The sequence below is a fragment of the Bubalus bubalis genome, chromosome 2 (genome assembly GCF_019923935.1).
Source record: "Bubalus bubalis isolate 160015118507 breed Murrah chromosome 2, NDDB_SH_1, whole genome shotgun sequence".
NCBI classification, from domain to species: domain Eukaryota; kingdom Metazoa; phylum Chordata; class Mammalia; order Artiodactyla; family Bovidae; genus Bubalus; species Bubalus bubalis.
Window position 1 is genome coordinate 27,890,049 of NC_059158.1, and position 24,651 is coordinate 27,914,699.

Below are 24,651 nucleotides of genomic sequence, written 5' to 3' on the forward strand. Positions count from 1 at the left end.
CACCAAATAATGGACTGACAGGCATAGAGCAAACACTCAAAAATATATATCAGGTGTAAAAAAACAAATGACAGCTAAACCTTTTATGCCTGGTAAGTGTAGGCACAGTAATACTTTCATGGTATTCCACCTAATTAGGTAGTATTCCACCTAACCCTTACTGTTGCCTCCATGAAGTATTACTTCTCTTATTTCGCATGTGGGGAACAGAAAATCAGAGAAATCTAAGCAATTTTCCTGAGGAATGGCTTATTTGAGATTCAAATTCAGGTCTCTCTGAATTCTAATTAGGTGACCATTACATTGTACCTGTTAGCTTCTTGGACTAATAGTAATAGATGGATTAGACAGTGTTCTTGTCCTACATTAGTTCTTTATTGAGGCTTTATTGGGACTTATTTTGAAAGCACAAAGCATTACATCGATATAATTTATTGAAATTTGCCAAGAAATTCTTAAAGGCTTTGGGAATTTTTAAAATATATTATAATGGAAAATGTGGAAATGTTGAGAACAATGAACACCTCTAAAGAAGGTTGAGTGCAGAAGAATTGATGCTTTTGAACAGTGGTGCTGGAGATTTTTGAGAGTCCCTTAGACTGCAAGAGATCAAACCAGTCAATCCTAAAGGAAATCAACCCTGAATATTTGTTGGAAGGACTGATGCTGAAACTGAAGCTCCAGTACTTTGGCCACCTGATCCAAAGAGGTGATTCATTGGAAAAGACTCTGATCCTGGGAAAGACTGGGGGCAGGAAGAGAAGGGGGCGACAGAGAATGAGATGGTTGGATGGCATCACCAACTCAATGGGCATGAGTTTGAGAAGACTGTGGGAGATAGTGAAGGACAGGGAAGCCTGATGTGCTGCAGTGCATAGGGTTGCAAAGAGTTGGACATGACTTAGCAACTGAACAACAACAACAACATAAACACTGAATTTAGGAATGAAAATATAGACTAGTTTGCTCAGAAGTTACAAATTCGGTTCAGTTCAGTTCAGTTGCTCAGTTGTGTCCGACTCTGCGACCCCATGAATTGCAGCATGCCAGGCTTCCCTGTCCATCACCAACTCCCGGAGTTCACTCAAACTCACGTCCATCGAGTCGGTGATGCCATCCAGCCATCTCATCCTCTGTTGTCCCCTTCTCCTCCTGCCCCCAATCCCTCCCAGCATCAGGGTCTTTTCCAATGAGTCAACTCTTCGCATGAGGTGGCCAAAGTACTGGAGTTTCAGCTTTGGCATCATTCCTTCCAAAGAACACCCAGGGCTGATCTCCTTTAGAATGGACTGGTTCATGGGGTTCTCAAGGCAAGAATACTGAAGTGGTTTGCCATTCCCTTCTCCAGTGGACCGCATTCTGTCAGACCGCTCCACCATGACTCGCCCGTCTTAGGTGGCCCACATGGCATGGCTTAGTTTCATTGAGTTAGACAAGGCTGTGGTCCTAGTGTGATTAGATTGACTAGTTTTCTGATTATGGTTTCAGTGTGTCTGCCCTCTGATGCCCTCTTGCAACACCTACCGTCTTACTTGGGTTTCTCTTACCTTGGACGTGGGGTATCTCTTCACGGCTGCTCCAGCAAAGTGCAGCCGCTGCTCCTTATCTTGGATGAGGGGTATCTCCTCACCACCGCCCCTCCAGTTACAACACATTAAAATGTAGAATAGAGATTGTTTACTTAATATTTATTAGTCAAGTACTATATTCTAAGTTTTCTTTTAAGCATCAGTTAAGTATTTATTAGATAATACATATGGTTTTAAAAACAAATAGAGTATAAGCATTTTATTTTTAAGGAATTTAGTGATGTTTTGGAGAGTTCCCCTCCCCCTGCCAGTTAGAAGAAATAATTGAAAGCTTGAGAAAAAATAATAATATTAAAGAAAAATAAAGAATCTCATAGTTTTCTGGATGCATTGCTCTTTCTAGTGTAATGCAGAGACAAAAAGAGAGGATTTATTTGCTCATGGGGGAAATAAACTCATTGAATATAATGTTTGCCACATGCCTAAACAGCCTTATTCAGGAGTAAATCACTTATTTCATAGATTGTCATGTTTTTTTTTTTTCCTTCAGGATTAAATTATGAAAACATATTTAATTACTATAAGTTGGTTTCATTATTTTTCTTAGGGAAACAAATCAAAACCAAAGCCCACATAGGAAAATAAATTTGGTGCCTCATTTGGCTTTAACACTAACTGCTGCATATATTAATAAAAACTGAATAATTGAGTTACCTGAGATTTACAAGTTTATGCCTCTTCACATATGAATGCATCATTCACTACAGGAGTTGGAGAGGAATTTAGTCACAAAACTTCAGGTTAATACAGATTCATTAATGATATATTGAGGTCAATAGAGTTATGTGTATAAAGCCAAACTCTAGTTTAATACCTGACCTCACAGTTATCAAAAATTCTTCACTTTTAGGTCTTCTGGGAATTGCAAGGTCTCGGTTTTTGCTGTTGTTGTCTTGTTTGCTTGTCTTTTTGAGTCTTGAGTCCTCTGAGCTATCAGAACCCCCTGGACCTTGTTTCAAATAGTAACACCAGTGACCACGGGCATGCAGATATCCCTGAGATCCTGTTTTTATTTTTTTGGATAAATACCCAGAAGTGGGATTGTTGGATTATGTGGTGGGTCTTGTTTTAAGTTTTGAGGAACCTCCGTACTGTTTTCCGTAGTGGCTATACCAATTTACATTCCCACCAACTGTATACTAGAGTCCCCTCTTCTCCAAATTCTTGGTGGTGGTGATTTAGTTGCTAAGTCGTGTCTGACTCTTGTGACCCCATGGACTGTAGCCTGCCAGGCTCCTCTGTCCATGGGATTCTCCAGGCAACAATACTGGAGTGGGTTGCCATTTCCTTCTCTAATTTCTTACCAACACTTTTTTATCTTTTTTTTGTTTTCTTGTTAAAAGCCATGCTAAGCATTGTGAGGTAATATCTTGTAGTTCTGATTTACATTTCCCTAATGATTAGTGATGTTGAGCACATTTTCTTTTTATTTATAATGTAAATTTATAATTTAAACAATTTATTTAGTTTTGGCTATGCTGGGTCTTTGTTGCTGGGCTTTTCTCTAGCTGTGGTGCACGAGCTTCTCATTGTGGTAGCTTCTCTCGTGGAGCACGGACTCTAGGGCATGCGGGCTTCAGTAGTTGTGGTGCCTGGGCTCAGTAGGTGCAGCTCCTGGGCTCTAGAGCACAGGCTCAGTACTTGTGGTGCACGGGCTTGGTTGCTTTGTGGCAAGTGGGATTTTCCTGGACCAGGGATAGAACCCGTGTCTCTTGCATTAGAAGGCAGATTCTTTATGACTGAGCTACCAGGAAAGCCCTGCATATTTTCATATATCTATTGTCTGTCTTTTTTCTTCGGGTGAAATGTCTACTCAGTTCCTTTGCCCATCTTTTAATTTAGTGGTTGATGGACAAGAAAGATAGGAAAATGAAGAGATACTCGTCAAAGGGTACAAGGTACAGTTATGCCCAATGAATAAATCCTAGAGAACTGCTGTACAACAAAATGCCTATAGTAAGCAGTACTATGCTCTATACTTAAAATTTGCTGAGAGGAGATCTTGTGTTCTTATTTCAAACTAAGAATTAATTAAAAGGCTTAATTAATTAAATAGTTAAAAGAAACTTTTGGAGAGAGTGGATAGGTTTATGGCCTAGATCGTAGTGATGTTACATGGGTATATGCATGCGTGCATGCTCAGTAGCTTAGTCATGTCCAACTCTTTGTGACTCCATGAACTGTAGTGGGCCAGGCTTCTCCATCCATGGGATTCTCCAGGCAAGAATACTGGATTGGGTTTTCATTTCCTTCTCCAGGGACATGAATACATGTGCATCTCTAAACTCGTTAAGTTTTATACATGAAATATATACAGCTTTTGAATGTCAATTATACATCAATTTTTAAAAATATTAAGTTGTCTTTTAAAAAGGCAATACCAAGTTGGCTGCTCTGAATTCTTTGAAGCCTAATGGAGAGAATGGAGGCATAACAGCATCTCAAGATTAAAAAACAAAACAAAACAAAACAAAGAAAGCCTGGAATGAGAAAAGGCACAGATTCTTTTCTATTTCTATAAAAACAGCAGCACCTTCTGGTATTTCCCTTTCAGAATTCGGGCTTTAGAGGACTGATCTGATACAGTTGGTAATTTTACTTAAAGACCTTCCTATTAAATAGATTCAAACTATTTTTGAAGAACAGATGGTATAGACTAGAGGAAGAGATAAACACTGTATGTTAAACATTTTATTGATCAATTAAAATATCATAATTTAAAATGTTGATTCTACTGTGGGAATTATGCATGTCTGTCTGTGATGGAGAAAGACACTGAGATGGTGTATGTAGGGAGTGGGATGGGAATTTATTGTCCAAAGTTGAAATTGGACTCTTCCCATGAGGTGAGAATGAGATGAGCAGCCTCCCACCGCCCCCACCCCCCGCCCCATTCCACACACACACACCAGACAGGCAGATGGCTCTTCTTCAAGGTGTAAGGAAGCTGGCTTTCAGTCTTGAATCATGTGCCTCGGGGTGCTTTGAAAACTGCCTATTTTTAAGATCAGTTTGAAAAAAATGATAAGAGTAGAATAAAGAAACCACCTGTGTGGATTTGAAGAAAAAGTCAAGCTATAAAGTTAGCAGCTCTTTGCAAAGAATATAGTTATAGAAAAACTGCATCCTTATCTTCTAGCACTTCTTCTGCTTTTTCTACAAGAGCATGAATTCTTGATAAATAAATATCAGCATCTCTGTAAATTATTTGACATTAATTTTCTATCTGACATTAATAAAGTCTATTTGACATTAATTTTCATTAATGTTAACCTTTCATTCCTATGAATTACTTATGTGTAACAATTTCCATTCCATCATAAACAAACTTTTCTTGGATGTTTTCATTATTGTGAGAGAATATTTGGGTAAATCGTGAGATTCACCAAAAGCTAACCAAGTATAAAGGAGATAAAACATCACCAATCATTGTGTACATATATATATCTAAGTATCTAAAATAGTTACTTTAGAGACAGAAACATTTTTTTCTTTTTCAAAAAGGAAGATTGGGTCATTTAATAGTGATTGAAATGGTATTGAAACTTATTTTTCCATTGGTTCACATATTTATGAGAAAGTATTGGAGCTAAGACTGAATATAGAAATAAGCTTGTTAATTATGGAAGGTGCGGGAAAACAGCAAGCCTGCAAATAGCCTTGTATGTTCTACTCTGCCCTTGTGTGCCGTGACTTTCCCCTTGATGTCAGAGCCATGTCCAAAGTTGGTGTAGGCTGTGTTCCTGCCAACAGCAGGGTGTAGTGGAAACTGTCTTCACCACCCAAGTTATGGACCTGATACAATGAATCCCACACAAGCAGTGGGTCTGCCTGCCCCCAATTGTGCCCCGTTTTATTCTCAGGATCTATGTCCTTTGCCCTTGGTCTTTTTCTACAGGATTTAGATGAATGTCAGACCCTTGAAATGCTACACAATAGTAACCTTGATTCTCTGACTTTGCTGGGGGAAAAATTGAGTTTAAATCTAGAGTTGAAATTATATACAATGCTATGGTAGTCAGGTCATTTCTGATACAAAAGAAGAGTTCACCTGCCATTAGAGATATCTGTCTTTTGATTTGGTTGAAGCTTTCTGGTCTTAAGAGTAGCTATGCATTTACAGAAGATGAATGCTTCTTCTTTTTTTTTTGTAGTTGCCTTGCCTTTGATACATGGGGAAAGTTGGGTAATTCTTTCTTAGTATTAATTTTCCAGATAGTATTTATAAAGGTTTATCCTTCTTGTTGTCAAAATACAACGCTTTTAGGGGTGAAAAACCCCAAGCACTGCTTGGGGAAAAAATACTAGAATAAAGATGGCGGGATGGTTAGTGTTTGATGGATGAACGAGTGGAAAGAGGGTGTAATTCGGAACCAAGAGGCACTACCCCATGGCTGGTCCTGAGCTCCTTTGGGGGCAAAGCAGTCTTTAATTACATCTGGTACTCATTAATTCTTTTTGGAGTCTCTTTCCAGATCTGTTCCCCCATCAGCCTCCCATCGAGCAACAGAAATTCCAGATGGTTCCCTCCATATGCCAGTGTTCATTCTCTTAAGTAGGATAGATTGGTCACTGACAGAGCAAGATGCAGGAGCACTGGCCAAGTCAAGCCCAGATGAAAAGCAGTGGGCCACAGTTACATTAGAGATGATCCATCATTCATGTTTCTAAGTGCGTTGTATGCATAACTGCTTCTGAATGTTTTCTCTGAAACACCTTGAGTAATTTCCTGGAAAGCATGGTACTTCTAGACAACGTGGCATATTGATCCTTACTGTCTACACCTGGAACAGAGAGAGGTCCTCTAGAAGCTGTCATTATAGCTGAGAGTCGTTTTGGACCTGATCTGCTCTGGAGCCTACTTTAGGATGATTTTTTTTTTTTTTTCCTCTGCATCAATTGCAATGCCAACTGTCATGTCTGTTATTGTAATGCAAAGAGAATTAATTGATATAAGTCTTTATAAGTCATAGGTTTATTTCATCTTTGCAGAATTTTGTTGTAATAGGCACATGGACAGACTTTCCATTTTGAAGTTTTGAGAATGAAGATGAGGTCAATCTCCATATAATAAAAAATATGTTGTTTCAAGTATATTGCCTTGTGTTTATTTATCTGTCTTCATCTGATGATGGGAAACATGTCTGACTCATCTTTGAGTTCTCACCATCCAGCAAGATGTGGCACATATTGAGGAAGGAAAGGAAGCAAGAAAAGAGTGTGACTAGATGGATCCAGGAAATTTCAAAGTGCAGTTGGCACTGAAAGAAATAAGAATAGTGTTTCTACTCTTGTCTTCATCTTATTCTTTGCTTCTAATGGCTGTTGGATTTTACATGTATGTGTGTGTGTGTGTGTGTGTGCGCGCACACTCTTTGGTGTTATTTTTTGAGCACCTACCAAAGTCTGGGTATTGTTCTATGTGCTCAGCAACTCAATGCGACAGTGACAGGCATAGTCTGTGTTGTCATAGAGCTCATAATAGTTAGGCTAACTGTGCTTTGTGCGCAATTTATTGGTATATTTGGAAGGTAAGACAACTAGGAAAAATGTCTTCTAGGGGGAAACGTGATAAAGACCAAAGGGAAGATTTTAAACTCCATGTAATTGTCACATTTTAACTGAAAGGTATATTCAAAAGAGGCCTAATATCATCTTGTGTGTGTGTGTGTGTGTGTGTGAGTATTTTGTGGATGAAAGAACACATTTATTGAAGAAGTTAAGTTACTTCGTACAATCAGGTTCAATAGTCAAACATTGGTAGAATGGGCCACAGTCTGGAAGAGAGAAAGGTTATTTGTATCGAACTCTTATATTTAAATGTGTTTGCTTGAAGTAATTTCTGTCTTGCTTTTGAAGTCACATTAAAGTTATGAACTTACAGAATGTATATGAAACCTATAACATTCTCTAGATATTTCACTCTTTTGTTTGAATGTGTGAAAAGGAGCAGACGTGAAATTGAAATACATACTTATTTTCATCTGTTTAGTCTGATTATTCATTTTACATCAGTCACTGATAAACTCTGGAAATTTAAGTTGTGTAGGGAACTCAGCATATCTGAGCAACATTTATGGCACAGCTTTATCTTTGATGTCATAAGAAGCACTAGGGATTTCTTAAAAGGGGTGTTGTCTTCTCCTAAAGAATAACAGTTGGGAGAGAAAGACATAATTACGTTGAGGATCAGCCCAGTGACAGCTCCTTCCTTATAAGCAGTAATCATGTGTGTAATTATCATAAAATTTTTTTAATGCTGTGTGTTATAAGAAGGTCTAGGGTATCACTAGAGAGTAAAAGAGAGATTTCCATAGAGGAGTGGTGGGTCCAATGAGGAGACTTAATAGCAGATCTAAAACTTTGTTGCTTCAGATGGATGAGTATATGGTGTGGATGCTGTTGGATCAACCTTACATCCTGAGAGCCAGTGTTCTGCTATTTAACTGAGACATGGAACAAGCAAGAGAGTTCCAGAAAAACATCTATTTCTGCTTTATTGACTATGCCAAAGCCTTTGACTGTGTGGATCACAATAAACTGTGGAAAATTCTGAAAGAGATGGGAATACCAGAACACCTGATCTGCCTCTTGAGAAATTTGTATGCAGGTCAGGAAGCAACAGTTAGAACTGGACATGGAACAACAGACTGGTTCCAAATAGGAAAAGCAGTATGTCAAGGCTGTATATTGTTACCCTGTTTATTTAACTTATATGCAGAGTACATCATGAGAAACACTGGACTGGAAGAAACACAAACTGGAATCAAGATTGCTGGGATAAATATTAATAACCTCAGATATGCAGATGACACCACCCTTATGGCAGAAAGTGAAGAGGAACCAAAAAGCCTCTTGATGAAGGTGAAAGTGGAGAGTGAAAAAGTTGGCTTAAAGCTCAACATTCAGAAAACGAAGATCATGGCATCCGGTCCCACCACTTCATGGGAAATAGATGGGGAAACAGTGGAAACAGTGTCAGACTTTATTTTTCTGGGCTCCAAAATCACTACAGATGGTGCTTGCAGCCATGAAATTAAAGGACCATTACTCCTTGGAAGGAAAGTTATGACCAACCTAGATAGTATATTCAAAAGCAGAGACATTACTTTGCCAACAAGGGTTCATCTAGTCAAGGCTATGGTTTTTCCTGTGGTCATGTATGGATGTAAGAGTTGGACTGTGAAGAAGGCTGAGCACCCAAGAATTGATGCTTTTGAACTGTGGTGTTGGAGAAGACTCTTGAGAGTCCCTTGGACTGCAAGGAGATCCAACCAGTCCATTGTGAAGGAGATCAGCCCTGGGATTTCTTTGGAAGTAATGATGCTGAAGCTGAAACTCCAGTACTTTGGCCATCTCATGCGAAGAGTTGACTCATTGGAAAAGACTCTGATGCTGGGAGGGATTGGGGGCAGGAGGAAAAGGGGACGACAGAGGATGAGATGGCTGGATGGCATCACCGACTCGATGGACGTGAGTCTGAGTGAACTCTGGGAGTTGGTGATGGACAGGGAGGCCTGGCGTGCTGCTGTTCATGGGGTCACAAAGAGTCGGACACGACTGAGCGACTGATCTGATCTGATCTGATCTGAGGGCAGGGAGAAGGTGTATTTAGGAGAATTTAGGGATCAGGTCTAGAGATGTCACACTTCAACTCTGCCTATATTTTATTGGTTACCCTGAGTCACATGACTTCATTTAATTGCAGAGGAGGGTGGAAAAAGTAGACTAACTATGAACCCAGGAATAAAAGGGAAATGGTTGGTTTAAAACCCTGCAATGTCTGCCATAGGAAGGTGTGGTGGTCTTATCCCTTGGACAGAAGGCAGGGACCAGAGAAGACAACGCTGAGAAGTCAATTTGGGGGGCAGGGCCTTAAGAACAACAGGGTGCATTGTTTTGTGGAATCAGATGTGAGATTATGTTTAAAAATTCCTTAAATATGAAACAGAAACAGACTCAGCCATAGAGAATAGACATGTAGTTAGCATGGGGGAGAGGAGGCAAGGGAGGGAAAGATTGGGAGTTTGGGATTAGCAGATGCAAACTACTATATATATAGTGGATAAACAACAAGTCCCTATTGTATAATACAAGGGACTAGGACTATATTTGATATTTTCTAATAACCTATAATGGAAAAGAATATGAAAAATCACAGATATATATGCCTAACTGAATTACTTTGCTGTATACCAGAATCTAACACAAGACTCAAAATCAACTATATTTCATTAAAATAAGTTTCAGAAAATCCCTTCAAAATCTTTCCATGTGTCAGTGATTATGGTATTAAGATGTAAGCAGAAGCTTATTTGATATCTTCAATTTGGGTTGAATTACTACTGAACTGACTTCCCTGTGGCTCAGATAGTAAAGCATCTGTCTATAATGCAGGAGACCTGGGTTCGATCCCCGGGTCGGGAAGATTCCCTGGAGAAGGAAATGGCAATCCACTCTAGTAACTATTGCCTGGAAAATCCCATGGACAGAGGAGCCTGGTAGGCTACAGTCCACGGGGTCGAAAAGAGTCGGACACTGAACTTCAGAAAGTAACACTACTTTGGCACACATGAAGCATTTATTGTTTTAAAAGAGAATTTTTATTCATGTATTACTCTATTGTCACTTTCAAGCAAAAACCAATGTTTTTTTTTTTCTCCTGAAGTTATATGGAAACTACTTTTAGAAAGGTGAGATGAAGAATAATGGTTTCAAGTTGCCCCATGAACTCTGTGAGTTCATCCAGCTACTGAAAACAATACAAATAATGAATATATTAAGCATTTATTGAGCGTGTAACAGGCACTTGGTTTTCTTGGTGGGAATGGGGGATTGAGAGTGTCTTACTAATACTCTTCAGCACTTTATATCTATTGATTCACTTAATCTTAACAAACATCCTATGAATGAAGATCATTTTATAGATTAGAAAATTGAGGCACTGAGGAGTAAATAGTTGGTTCAGGCAGCTAGTCAGTAGCAGCTTATTCACAGCCAGATAGTCTGACTTTAGAGGCCAAGGTCGTAAAGTGTGGTTGTCTACCTTTCAAACACCAGAGCCTGGGAAGGGCAAGGACAAAGGGTGTGGAGTTTATCTGGACATTTGCATTAAAGAAGGCCTGGGGAAGGGTTAGAGTCATCAGCAATGCCTTTGGCCATGCCCCTTGGTTTGCAAAGCAGTGGAAGAATGTATTCATTCTTCTCTTTTCCTCTGCCACTTCAGGAAAGCCTAGCCTTTGCAAACACCTTGTTTTTCCACTTTCTGCCCCTGACCTGGCCCAAGCAGCAATGCAAGCAGCTCCCGAGCTGCCTAGAGAACCCAGTATAAGTCACTGGAGGAGATGAGGCAATTCTTGTCTTGGTTACATGTCTGAGCAATTTCTTTTCCTTCTGCAGACAGGACTGTCCTTGTGGATACTGATCTTCCGCCCCTCAGAGGCCTCTACGTGATGGGGACTCTAGAATTCCCTGTGGACAGAAGCAACGTTCTAAGCGTGGCCTGCATGCTCATTGCTGGTGGGGAGCTGAGAGTTGGTGAGTCAAGGGCAGCAGGACTGGGAGCAGAGAGAGGCCTTGGGAGAGGATAGTGTCTCTAGCAGGTTGCTTAAGAGGGTCTGGGGAAGGCTGAGGCAAGGAGGAAGTTTACTAGCAAAAGTTCTCCCCAGCTAGCTTTGGACACAGACAGAGGTGACATTTATTGATCACTCCTGTCTACCCACTATCTGCAGTCATCTGGCCCCAGGATCCTCACGCTCATTGCAGGGCTCTTTTTGCTTCCACCAGGCCACACATCAATTCTCCATTTAGTTCTCTGAGTGAGAATTTACCTGTGGCTCACTCTTCCAGAAGATCTTGTAGGATGGATTGGTTAGCCCTTGATCAACCAACCCAGAAGAGAATTTCAGTTGCTGTGGTAGTGCAGATCCTTCAGAGAACAGACCTGGAAGCCAAGCTGATGTGCTCATCCTGGGACAGTAAAGAGAGAAAGCTGGGGAGAAGGCAAGCAACTCACTTGTCTCCCACTGCCCCACAAACCCGTTGACTCTTCCGTCTAGTTATGTTTTAGGACTCCCTAGGAAGCTGATGGAAGGGCCAGAGATGCAGTGGGGCTAGGAGATGAGGGTCCTTCCCCTGGGAATTGAGGGGTGTTGCAGGAGAAGTGGATCTGGGGTGATGAGTTAACCAAGTCTGATACATTGAAGGGGTGAAAATGTTAGACACTCAGTTGTGTCTGACTCTTTGCGACTCCGTGAACTGTAGCCTGCCAGGCTCCTCTGTCCATGGATTCTCCAGGAAAGAATACTGGAGTGCGTAGCCAACTTAAAAATGTGAGTTGTCTATTTTATATATAGTATAATGTAGTAGTATGTATATATCAGTCCCAATCTCCCAATTTATCCCCTCATCTTATCACTTGGTAACCATGACTCCAGTTTTGTAAATCAGTTCATTTGTACTGTTTTTTTTTTTTTTTTTGAAGATTTCACATGTAAGGATGGACATATATATTTTACTATATATAAAATAGATAAGTAAAAGAAACTGCTGTATAGCACAGAGAATTTTGCTCAATGCTTTGTAATGGCCTAGGTGAGAAAAGAATCTGGAAGAAAGAGTTCATTATTTGAATGAGAGACGCAGGAAGCTGCATGGAGCTGGTTGTCAGACAGCAGCGTTAGGTTGTGTGTGACTGAGACACGCTCGGTACTGAGAAGGACGTCTGGGAATAAATACCCAGATGTCACGCTCTGTCCTCCCTTGTCTCCTGCTCACGCTACCGTTTAGTCAAACCCAACCTGAACTCCGAGTCAAGGAGGGCCCACTGATGTCCTGTGTGTGGGTCAGCTGCATCCCAGGGCCGTGAGCGGAGGAGGGCAGTGTTTGGGAGCGAGGTTTGAACGCTCTCCATCACATTCACTGGTGGAGAATGGGTCTTCTGTTAAAGCAGCCAAAGATTCAGCTTTTTCCAGCTCATTATGCCAGCTGCATTGTCGCCTCCAATTCCTACTGTTTTTACATGTGCTGCCTCAAATACAGATCTCTGTGTTGTACACTTGCATAAGAATTGCTTTGTTTTCACCTGGGTTTTAAGGAGATGTAAGCGCAATATTTTTTACTCATCTCTATTTCAATCCATCTTTCCACGGTGGGGAAATTGTTTTGGCTCCTGATCTTTTCCTCCCAGATTGATGGCACTTGCTCATTGGTTTAATATTCTGTATCCTCATCCAGTTAACTGATCGAAATATTAAATAAAACTGAGCCTTGTTCCCGTTACTGGAAAACTTATTTTACGTTGACATCCTCAGTTGCTAAGAGAGGTCTTTTTTCATAAGTTTTTTTTAGGTTTCTGAAGTCACTTATTACTGTAATTCAAACTTGCTGCCTGGAAATTTGTACCTTAGAAGAGAAGTGACACAGTGGCACTTTCCAGTTTTGACTTACACATTTCAAACCCTATTTTTAATTTTGCCCATTCCCAACTACACTTTCATCTGTTACTAGACAATGGCATGTTCTTTTTCTCTCTGCTTGTCCATGTGTTCCAGGCCTAAAGGTTGATTATCCAAAAGGAACCCATCTGCCCAATCCTGTGTGTATGATGCCTGAAGGGAGACTTTCAACCCATCTGTCCCATTCTACCACACCCTAAAGAAATCCCGACATGAAATAGATAATAAGACTAGTTAGCAAAGAAACCTAATAGATGTGGGCATTGGCGCAGAGCACTGCCAGAGACTGTCTGCTATCTGATGCCATTTGAACCAGTCTCAGCACCGTGGAATTATATTTCTTGGTGGTCCTGCTTTTAAGGCAACTGGTGCTGGCAAAAGGTACCAATTGACTTTTAGTAGGGTGGAATCATAATGTTAGCATTAGACAGGAAGTTTAAGATCAAAGCTCCGCTTCGAGGGCTACAGCTGCATCACAAATGCCAAACTCAATTTCATTCTCTGTTCAGTGGTTGTCTCGATAGTCTGATAAAACACTTAAGATAAGCTGGAAGTATTTCACTTGTTTGTCCATCCTATCATTCATCATGATTTTTGCTCACTGCCTACCATGTGCCAAGTTCCACGAGAGAGGTTGGATGTACAGATGTAGAAGTCATGAACCTGGCTTTCAAGAACTGTCTCAATAAAGCAGCAGAGACAAATAAAATCATAACTGAAAGTGTCACCTCTTCCGATGTGGAGAGGGATTAAAGATAAAAAAAGAGATCTGAAAAGACACATATTTGTGGACAAGCATTGTATCTTCAGGAAATTGCAGAAAACAGGTATGTCTGGATTGTAGGATTTATAAAATGGTGGTAGCCGATGAAGCTTCTTGACCTTATGCATTATGTTAAAGAGTTTGGGTTTTCTCATGAAGGCAGTGCCCTGGCACTGGATATTTTTAAGCAGGGAAGTGACATTATTAGATCTGGTCTTAGGGCCATCACTTTTGGCAATGCAGCGGATGCACCGAAAGGGGCACAGTGAAAAGTGAGAAGGCTATAAGGTGTTTCAGAAAAGAAGCTGTGAAAGATCGAGTGAAGACCCTGGAGCTAAAGAGGAAGAATGAATTAGGGAAGTACTGCGGAAGTAAAAAATTTCTAGAATCAAGTGGCAATTTTGATGTGAGGTGAGGAGATGATACTTCCTAGGTTTCAGGTTGGGAGATCTGGGTCCATGGCGAGGCTGGGACAAAACCTCCTTCCCACTACTTTTTAGTTGAGTGTGTGTGCCAAGTCACTTCAGTCATGTCCAACTCTTTACCACCCTATGAATTGTAGACAACCAGGCTCCTCTATCCATGGGATTTTCCAGGCAAGACTATTGCTGTGGGTTGCTGTGCCCTCCTCCAGGAAATCTTCCTGACCCAGGGATAGAACCTGTGTCTCTTATGTCTCCTGCATTGGCAGGTGGGTTCTTTACCACTGGTGCCACCTGAGAAGCCCTTTTAGTTGAGTGACTCTGGCAAATTACGTGAGCTATTTCTGCCTCAGTTTTCTTATCTCTAAAATGGGAGCAAGAATAGTCATGCTTACTTTATTGAGTTTTATAGGAACTGAGTAAATTAATGGGGTCACAAAGAGTTGGACACAGCTTAGCAGCTGAACAACAACAGCAATGACAATGTTTATTTGTTAAAGCCTTCTTTGGTGGAAGTACTTGAACAGTGTCAAGCGCCTAGTAAACCTTTAGACACAAATGTCAAGTTTAAACTTCAGTGGGATGTGTAAGTGGTAATAGAGGTACAATAATAGAGGTAATAGAGGACAAATAGATTAATGAGAAAGCACAGAAGAGAGGACTGTGCTAAATATATATATTTGAGGGTCATCAGCCAAACATATGGGATCAAAGCTGTGAGATAGAGACGGCTTTTAAGGGTAACGAAGGAAGCTGAGCTCAGGAAAGAGAAAGGAAAATAAACAGCTCTAAAGATAGATGGACAATGAAAAGAAAATAATGTCTTGAAACAAAAGAAGGGATTTGCCAGAAAGAGAGAGTGGTTAGTAGTAGGAGATACAGCAGAAAGAATAAAATCAGGAAAGTAAATTGACCATTTTATTCTGGCTTTTAACTTCTTTATTTTTGTTGTTGTTCATTCCCTCAGTTGTGTCTGACTCTTTTGCAACCCCTCAGACTATAGCTTGCCAGGCTCCATGGGATTTCCCAGGCAAGAAACCTGCGGCACATTGCCATTGCCTTCTCCAGGGGATCTGCATAACCCAGGGACTGAACCTGCATCTCCTGCATTGGCAGGCGGATTCTTTATCTGCCACCAGGGAAGCCCTTTACTTTTATTACAATGGCTGTTAAATATACTTTTGACACAAAATGTTACTTTGCATGTTGAACAAAGAAAAAAATTTCCTGAAGGACAGTAACTTCTAATAAGTTTAATGCCATTTATCTACTCTTTAACAACTTCATGTTTGGCTTAAAATATAGTCTTAAGTACAATTGAACAGATTCAATTTCATGTTTGAAAATGAAGAGTTGTTTCTATTGAGTGATGTCATCAAACTTTTACATGCTTTCATGAGTAGCAAGCTTTCTATTGGAAAATAAAATGGAATGAATCCGTAGGTTTAAGCAGAAAGTAGATTTACCCTTGTCTCCATCCCCTTCCTCCTGCCTTCCCTCACTTTCTCTTTCACTGAATGCCAACTCAGTGACAAGCATTCTTCCGCTGACTTGAGTATTCAGCAGTGAGCCAGACAGATACGATTCCTCCTTGTACTCTTTTGTTGGGGGAAATAGACAATAACATAGCAAAATAAAAGGGGACATAATTTTAGATGGCAATGCACACTCTGAAGGAAACTAAATAGAGAAGTGAACTGAAGAGAGGTGCTGGCACTATAGATTAGGTAGTCAGTGCACAACTTTCTGAAGAGTCAGTGTGACTTGAGACCATAGAGACAACAAAGAGCTAGACTTGCAAAGATTTGAACAAAAAAGTTTCAGACAGAAGGAAGACCTGGTGCAGGAGTCCTGAGGCAGAGCTAGGCATGCGCTTTACATGGTTGTGAGGCAGAAAAGCAGTCACTGTAGCTGGAGACCAGTGAACAGAAGGCATGAGTTTCATGGGCTGGGCTGGATTTTGAGCTATGCTGTGTTGTTTTCTAAAGCAATAAGGAACACAAGTGAGTCCAAAATCTGCAGAAAATTTTTTTTTCCACTGTATTATTCATTTATTTATTTTTTCTAACACTAACAGACATACAGTCGAGAATGAGGCCAATGAGTGAATGTGTAAATCAGTTCTTACAGTGCTTATATATTTATAGTAAAGTAAAGTAATGCTCAAAATTCTCCAAGCCAGGCTTCAGCAATACGTGAACCGTGAACTTCCAGATGTTCAAGCTGGTTTTAGAAAAGGCAGAGGAACCAGAGATCAAATTGCCAACATCTGCTGGATCATCGAAAAAGCAAGAGAGTTCCAGAAAAACATCTATTTCTGCTTTATTGACTATGCCAAAGCTTTGACTGTGTGGATTACAATAAACTGTGGAAAATTCTGAAGAGATGGGAATACCAGACCACCTGACCTGCCTCTTGAGAAACCTGTATGCAGGTCAGGAAGTAACAGTTAGAACTGGACATGGAACAACAGACTGGTTGCAAATAGGAAAAGGAGTACGTCAAGGCTATATATTGTCACCCTGCTTATTTACCTTATATGCAGAGTACATTATGAGAAATGCTGGGCTGGAAGAAGCACAAGCTGGAATCAAGATTGCCGGGAGAAATATCAATAACCTTAGATATGCAGATGACACCACCCTTATGGCAGAAAGTGAAGAGGAACTCAAAAGCCTCCTGATGAAAGTGAAAGTGGAGAGTGAAAAAGTTGGCTTAAAGCTCAACATTCAGAAAACGAAGATCATGGCATCTGGTCCCATCACTTCGTGGGAAATAGATGGGGAAACAGTGGAAACAGTGTCAGACTTTATTTTTCTGGGTTCCAAAATCACTGCAGATGGTGACTGCAGCCATGAAATTAAAAGATGCTTACTCCTTGGAAGGAAAGTTATGACCAACCTAGGTAGCATATTCAAAAGCAGAGATATTACTTTGCCAACAAAGGTCCGTCTAGTCAAGGCTATGGTTTTTCCAGTGGTCATGTATGGATGTGAGAGTTGGACTGTGAAGAAAGCTGAGCACTGAAGAATTGACGCTTTTGAACTGTGGTGTTGGAGAAGACTCTTGAGAGTCCCTTGGACAGCAAGGAGATCCAACCAGTCCATCCTAAAGGAGATCAGTCCTCGGTGTTCATTGGAAGGACTGATGCTGAAGCTGAAACTCCAGTACTTTGGCCACCTCATGTGAAGAGTTGACTCATTGGAAAAGACTCTGATGCTGGGAGGGATTGAGGGCAGAAGGAGAAGGGGACGACAGAGGATGAGATGGCTGGATGGCATCACTGACTCGATGGACGTGAGTCTGAGTGAACTCTGGGAGTTGGTGATGGACAGGGAGGCCTGGCGTGCTGCTATTCATGGGGTCACAAAGAGTCAGACACGACTGAGTGACTCAACTGAACTGATTTTTATGAATAGATTTTTTTGCTGTGAATGCTTTCCTGTATTTATTTTTAAACCAGGCTCTTTTCTTTTTAATACAGCAAATTCCCATTGGCTGTTTGTTTTACATATGGTATTGTAAATTTCCATGTTACTCTCTCCATACATCTCATCCCCTCCCCCAAATAGCTACTTTTTTATAATCTCATGCGTATGACTTTAACAAGACAGAAATTAGTTTGAGACCTTCATGAATATGGGAATTCTAGAGATCTGGATCATAAATCTAGTTTAGCAACTTGTTACACAACTTCTGGAAAATTCCCCAATAGTGGACTTATAACTATGATATCTTAGACCTCAGAGATTGTGTGAATAATCTGTATCAGCATGTAGATGATGGAACTGAGACCCACAGAGATTATTGATTGGTTCCAAGGTCTCATAGCTGGTAAAGAGCAGGAGCAGAATTAGAAGTTATTTTAGTCACTTCAAATCTTTGTCCTTCAAGCCTTTGCCCAAGGATTACCTTTACTATGAACATGTTCTGTCTCCATTCAGTAGGTTTTAGTGTATCTCTTCTTCTGGCTCATTCTATCATTCATATCATCATTACTGCACTCATTTTTATGTTATGAAATGGTATGTTCTCATGAATGTCTTCTCTGTATTAGATGATAGACTTTACAATATTTTTGTAACCCTTGTACCTAGGACATAGTACACTTCTGATAATGTGCCATATGACTGACTAGTGTATATATAAATGAATGAACACATCTAAGTCTGTCTTTCAGCTTAATACCTTTTTCTTGCAATACATCCAGTCTCCTGACACTTAAATTTCAACATCTGCGAGGACGGACTTGTAGTGTTAACGTATAAACGACTATGTTTCCCCACCCCCATATGGGAGAAATAAACGGGGGTAAAAACACATTGAAAAAATTGGTGATCTTGTACAAATCTAAAGTATTTTCAATCTTACTCTGTCTAGGAGAGGAAGACTTATAAAAATGCCTGACTCAAAGCCTGTTCAATAAACATTGGTTTGTTGAGTGTTTTAAATGTTTGTATTTCTTTGCCCAGGAATAGCTGTCTGTACGCATCCTTTTCATCACTGTCCTTTTTCAGATGAGACATCATTTCCATGCTTTAATTTGTGTGCTTCGTTATCTTAGATATCAGTGATGTTAAGATGTTATTGATCCAAATGTGCAACTCGATGGAAGGTGTTTTAATCTTATGCATACTTTTAAAATTGCAAATGGAAAATTCTCTCGTGATAGTTTGTAGGAGAATTTTAGAGAGGGATAATCAGTAATAATATATGTGTGTCTTTAAAACTTAACAAAAATCTCCTTGATCCCTACGTAAACAACACATGCCCCACATTTCAGTGTCCCTGAGGACTCTGCAGAACATTGTTCCTGGCCTGTCAGAGCCAGGTCACATGATGCATTGCCTAGTCACTCAGTAATTATGGTAGGAACTGGGTTTTTAGCCTAAAAGTTGTCACATATTGTTTTTCAGAGCCCATGATGGGTATTTGTCAGCCCTGTCTCACATTTGTAGCCAGGAGCCTAAGGTCATCATTAGCACATGACTTTGATTGTCAGGAAATGAAGTACTACGTGTATGGAAGTTTCATTGCTTCCATGATTGGGACTGTCTCAATCCTAAAGAAGAAGAAAAATCCATACACAGTTTATTGCCTTCCAAACTGACAGTTCTGTAAGGCTCATTGGATGATTAAGTAATAAGAAGGAGACAAACCAGAGAAAAGTGTAGATTAAAACATATCCTCCAGCTTAAAGCCACAATACCCAATAGTCAGACTTCTTGAGTTGCCAGAGAGAATCCTCTGATGATGTTTGTTTAAAAATAATATATTAAATAAAAAACCCAAGCCAAACAAAAATATATTCTTTCAAGTTTATGATTAAAAATATAACAAATTAACTACACATTTCATATGTAAATTTAAGGGTATATAGATATCTGTTAAATAGTTTGTAACTTAGCTAATATAGATCACCAGCCAACAAATCAGTTTCTGTCTACACTGATCGTTTGTTAATCAAACTACTGGTTAATAAAAAGGTGAAATCAAAATAATGTGGCTTATAAATATTGTACTTATTTAACTACAAGGGCAAAAGCATAAAAGCTCTGTTCTTTATAGGTTCAGCAAGCACTAAACTCCATTTCTGTGAGGTCCTAATAAGATTGGTAGCCAACACTTAAATAACACATACTTCAATATCAGATCAAGAATAGAATTATCTGTCTATTTTCAGATGGATATTAGTTCTCTGACAAACATCACATTTTTCTTAAATGTGTAGGTTTTAAAGCAAGATCTATCTTGGGTTTGTCTGTACTAGACAGACTTAACAGTAACCATTTTGGTAAATAAACCTTAAAAATATGCATTTTTTTGTACGTCAGTTATACTTCATTAAAGCTTTAAAAAATTTAATGGTTTAGAGAAGCAGAAAAACAAACATAATTTTGACCAATTTTCATTCTTTTGATGAATAAGTACTTATTGACGAGTATCCTTGAAATATAATCACTTACTATGTTTAGAATATGACATGTGCACAAAATATAACACATGTACAGACAAGTTCATAAAATAAAGAGCACATAAACAGGAATCCATGCTCGTGGGAATGTAATGGGATCTCACGATTGTGTTAATTTGCGTATCTCTAATGTGATTTGAGCACTTTTGAAATTTTTCTTGTCTATTTGGTATCCTTTTTTTTGAAGTAGCTACTCTCTTGCCCCCCTTTAAATGATGAATTATCTTTTTTATATTGATTTGTTGAAGTCACTTATATATTTTGGAAAGTACCTTTTGTTAGTTATATGTGTTACAAATACCTTTGCCTATTCTGTGGCTTGCTTTTTCAGTCTTCTAATGGTGTTTCTAGATAACTGGAAAACCTTTATTTTAATATAATTCATTTTATAGATCTTTCCCTAGATGAACTGTATATTTTCACTGAAATATGGTAAGCAAGCATATGCTGTATGGTTTTAATCCTTTTAAATTTGCTAAATTTGCTTTAGGGTCATCATATGATCCATATTTGTGAATGTTTTATGCAAGCTTGAAAAGAATATATTTTCTTTATGAGTCTATTTCCCATCTACACCTATTATTTGTTAATTGTATTAGTCAAAACTGTTACATCCTTATTATTTTCTTGTTTATTTTATGAGCAGTTGTGTTTAATTTGACACTGTTATTTTAGGTATATCTACTTTTCCTTATACTTCTTTTAATTTTTGCTTTATTTACTCTGAAGCTATGATGCTAGGCACATACATACTTAGTATTCTTATGGGTGAAATGAGTCTTTTTTACTGTGGAGTATCTGATTGTTTTCTGCAAGAGGACTGGTTAAAATTACCTAGTTCACTGTATGGGGGACAAACTCTAAGTGAACTCTGCTAGAAAGACACAGCCCTTTCTCTCCGGGAGTGTACTGTAAAGACGAGGAAGCCTAATAGAAGGCACTTAGAATACAGTTTTGAAGCATTGAGGGAAAACACAGTATGTGTGGTAGCCCACAGAAGGCCCCTTAACACAGATGTAGTTAACAGGAAGGATCCTAGAGAAGGTTGCCTCTGAGCTTGGTTTGGTCTTGTTTGGGGACTTGGTTAAGGTGGCTCAGCTCTTTAGCCTGGCAAGGAAACTGACAGGCAAGGGAAGAGAGTAGTTCTAAAGGCATAAATTTGTTTCCAATCATTTGCTATTTCAAAGCATTTTCCAATGTTTGCAGTTATAAATAGATAACACTGCAGAGGAGAACTTTGGGTGTTGACCTTTGCCTGTGTTCCATACTATTTCTTTAGGGCAAGTTCCTCAAAGGAGACTTACTGCAGCAAGGGGCCCGGACCTTTTTATGCACACAAGGGGACATCTAGTTCAAGGTCATAGGAGGCTTTTAGAAATAAACTACAGTGGAGCCAAGTTTTGAGGGGTGATTAGGAACAGGACAGGATGAGGTAGGCATATAAAAGCCTGGGGAATCTCACGGACACACAGGAGGGTAGTGGGAGCAGTAAGTAAGTAGTTCAGTGTATGTTGGCTTGGTCACCAGGTATGGAAAGTCATGCTCAAAGGGTGGACTTTAAGTGTAAACTAGGTTTGTATTTGATTCTACCAAAGAGTTAATAAAATCATATAAGGCCCTTTTCCCTTTTTCTTACCTTTGAAGTTCATGGAATCCATTTGTACCATATTCCTCAAATCATTATAATAACAGTTATCTTTTATATACCAGAACTTACTTTCCTTCCATCTCCCCAGGTGATTTTAGCATCTGGAACGTATTCTGTTTCTCCTCCATTGCCCACCATCATCCTAAATTGTGCCAACTTCTCCTTACTTCTTTTCTGTTCCTCTGTGGCCACGTGTTCACCAATGGGACTTTTCAGCCTAAGCCCAGCTTCCCCACTTTTTAGCTGTGTCATTTCTTAAATGCTCCTTAGCCTCTCTTTGTTGCCATCTCCTCATGAGAACCTTAGCGATATCCATCACTGGGTTGTGAGAATTCAGTGAAATCATGTATGCAAAAACACCTGGCTTGTCTCTGCAGCATGGCAACAACAATTTCCCCTCCTTTGTGAGTATCTGCATCCATCAGGGCTGAAAATGCCTTTTGTTACAGTTTAAAGCATCTCTAAGCAGCTTTAGAGAGGAAAATAGGAGAATTGTATGATTCCTAGATCCTTCTCTTAGCTATGGTTCCTCTCAATTAGGGACAAAGCCCAGGCTGGTGAGGGCGCTTCACCTTTCTTCTGCTGGATTTGAGCATACAGTGAGGAGTTTGAACTTTAAGGCTTTTCATTGAACAGCTTCTACACATTCGAGAGACACTGTTTTCATGTTAACATAGCATGTCTTTCCTTCTCTTAGGTCATTCTTGCCTTCTTTCTGCTTGGTCCCTGTTCTCCATGTTTCCCTTCCCCCACATCACAGTGAAGAATCCAAACTCTGGACATTTCAGATACCCAAAGATCACGGCAGGCTGACTAATTTTGCCCAGACTTTCTGTTAAAGCTCCGCATGTGCTGCTGTTTTGGGTTGCATAATTGATTTAATCTCTGATTTTAGAGGAACGTTGAACTCTTTTCGTTGTACTCTGCATACATTTCTCTAGGGCAAAAGCTGTCCTACTTTTTTTTTTTTTTTCTCTCTGGTATCTGTTTAGTGCTAGGCCATTTCCCCCCCAAGAATCTAAACTACCCTCCGTGAAATAAATGAAATCACAGTTGGAAAACAGCTTACTGGACAGACTTCAAACCGCCAGATAAGAGCTACACCGCACACATTTTCTGAACATTCTCCTCCTCCCCAGCATCCCTTCTTTCTGCTCTAGCATGTCTTTGTTTTGGCTAAGATGATATATTAGTCACTCAGCTGAGTACCTAGGTGGAGCCACCAAGTACCATCTTATTGATAAAACAGGCTGTGGGGTCTAATTCTTGCATGCCCATTGGCCTACTGTTTGACTCCAGGAAAATTTACTTATCTCTCTGAGTCTTACTTTGAACAGTCGTTTGTAGACCGATGGCTATGAAGCCTGGACTATAGAGCCAGGTATGCAGCAAGCTGGCAACTCACACTGAGCTTTTGGCTACCTAGGTACACATGGGGTGCCAACTGGGGAACATGATTTTATGCCCCTGAAAGACCACTTAGCCAAAAGAACAACCAGGAAATTTTAAGTTTCCATTTACTTCGTATCATATTTGGCAGCCTCATTCTGGGTTATGTTTTCAGGCATTTCGAAGTGAAAAGACATGTTTGATAGCAGATGTGTTTTGTCTGCTTCTCTTATCCAGTTTGGAGATAATCTTCTCATTAGTTGCTTCTTTAAAAATCTAATAAGTGTACTAAGTTGCTTTAGTCATGTCTGACTCTTTGCAACCTTATGGACTGTAGCCTTCCAGGCTCCTCTGTCCATGGGATTTTCCAGGCAAGAATACCATTTCCTTCTTCAGAGGATCTTCCAGACCCAGGGATCGGACCCGCATCTCTTACTTGTGCATTGGCATTGGTAGGCAGGCTCTTTACCACTAGCGCCACCTGGACTTTGTAATATTTTATAATCTCTAAGATATATTCCTGAGTAGATTCATACTCAGAAACACAGTTTCAGTAATTTCCCCAAACAATTCTCTTTCTGTGAAAGTGACCAAACTCTGCAGTTTACATCAACAGGTTAAGGTCAGAAGTAATTCCCAACTGCTCATTGAACGTCACAGCCTGACGATTGTGTCCTTATGCTGTAAGAGTTTCAGTCCAGTTCAGTTCAGTCACTCAGTCGTCGTGTCCGACTCTTTGCGACCCCATGAATCGCAGCACGCCAGGCCTCCCTGCCCATCACCAACTCCCGGAGTTCACTCAAACTCACGTCCATCGAGTCGGTGATGCCATCCAGCCATCTCATCCTCTGTCGTCCCCTAGGCTTAGATAATAACCTATTATTTGTTTCATAAAACACAGCACAGACCATTGTTCAAATTCATACCATTACTTACTAGTTGGATAAATTTGGACGAATTCCTTAGCCCCTGTTCCTCATTCTGTATGAGTATTTAACACTAAGATGAGAATCTTACTTCTCAGGTGTGTTGTGAAGATTAATTGTTAAAATGCATGCAGAGCAATGTGGGGATCCAGCCATAGACAGTGTATCAGTCAGGTTTTGCTGGAATAATGCTGGATAAAAAAGAATCCCCGATTGATGCCAGACAGTTTGACTTGGTTCCAGCTAAGGGGTTTTGTTTGGGTCTGCTGCATATGTTTCTTCATCCAGACCCTGGGGGCTATTTAAGGAATTCTCCTTGCATGGCAGGAAATGTTATTATAAAAGATCAGATGAAACGTGTCCAGCATTTTAAAGCATCAACTCAGAACTGGCATTACCGTCACTTCTACCCAAATTTCATTGGCCGAAACAAATCATGTGACCAGGCTCACTATTAATAGGTCAGGAAAGTACACTCTGCCTT

At 39.9% G+C, this 24,651-nt stretch overlaps 1 protein-coding gene across 4 annotated transcripts in view; it reads left to right on the forward strand.

The window, feature by feature from the left end:
- Positions 1–24,651, forward strand: part of PKHD1 (PKHD1 ciliary IPT domain containing fibrocystin/polyductin) — a 445,850-nt gene that overhangs the window by 272,429 nt on the left and 148,770 nt on the right. For all 4 annotated transcript variants that reach the window (XM_044929073.2, XM_044929075.2, XM_044929078.2 and 1 more), the window contains one exon: positions 10,989–11,126. In XM_044929073.2, coding sequence (XP_044785008.2) covers positions 10,989–11,126 — 138 coding nt within the window. The remainder of the gene's footprint in view (positions 1–10,988; positions 11,127–24,651) is intronic.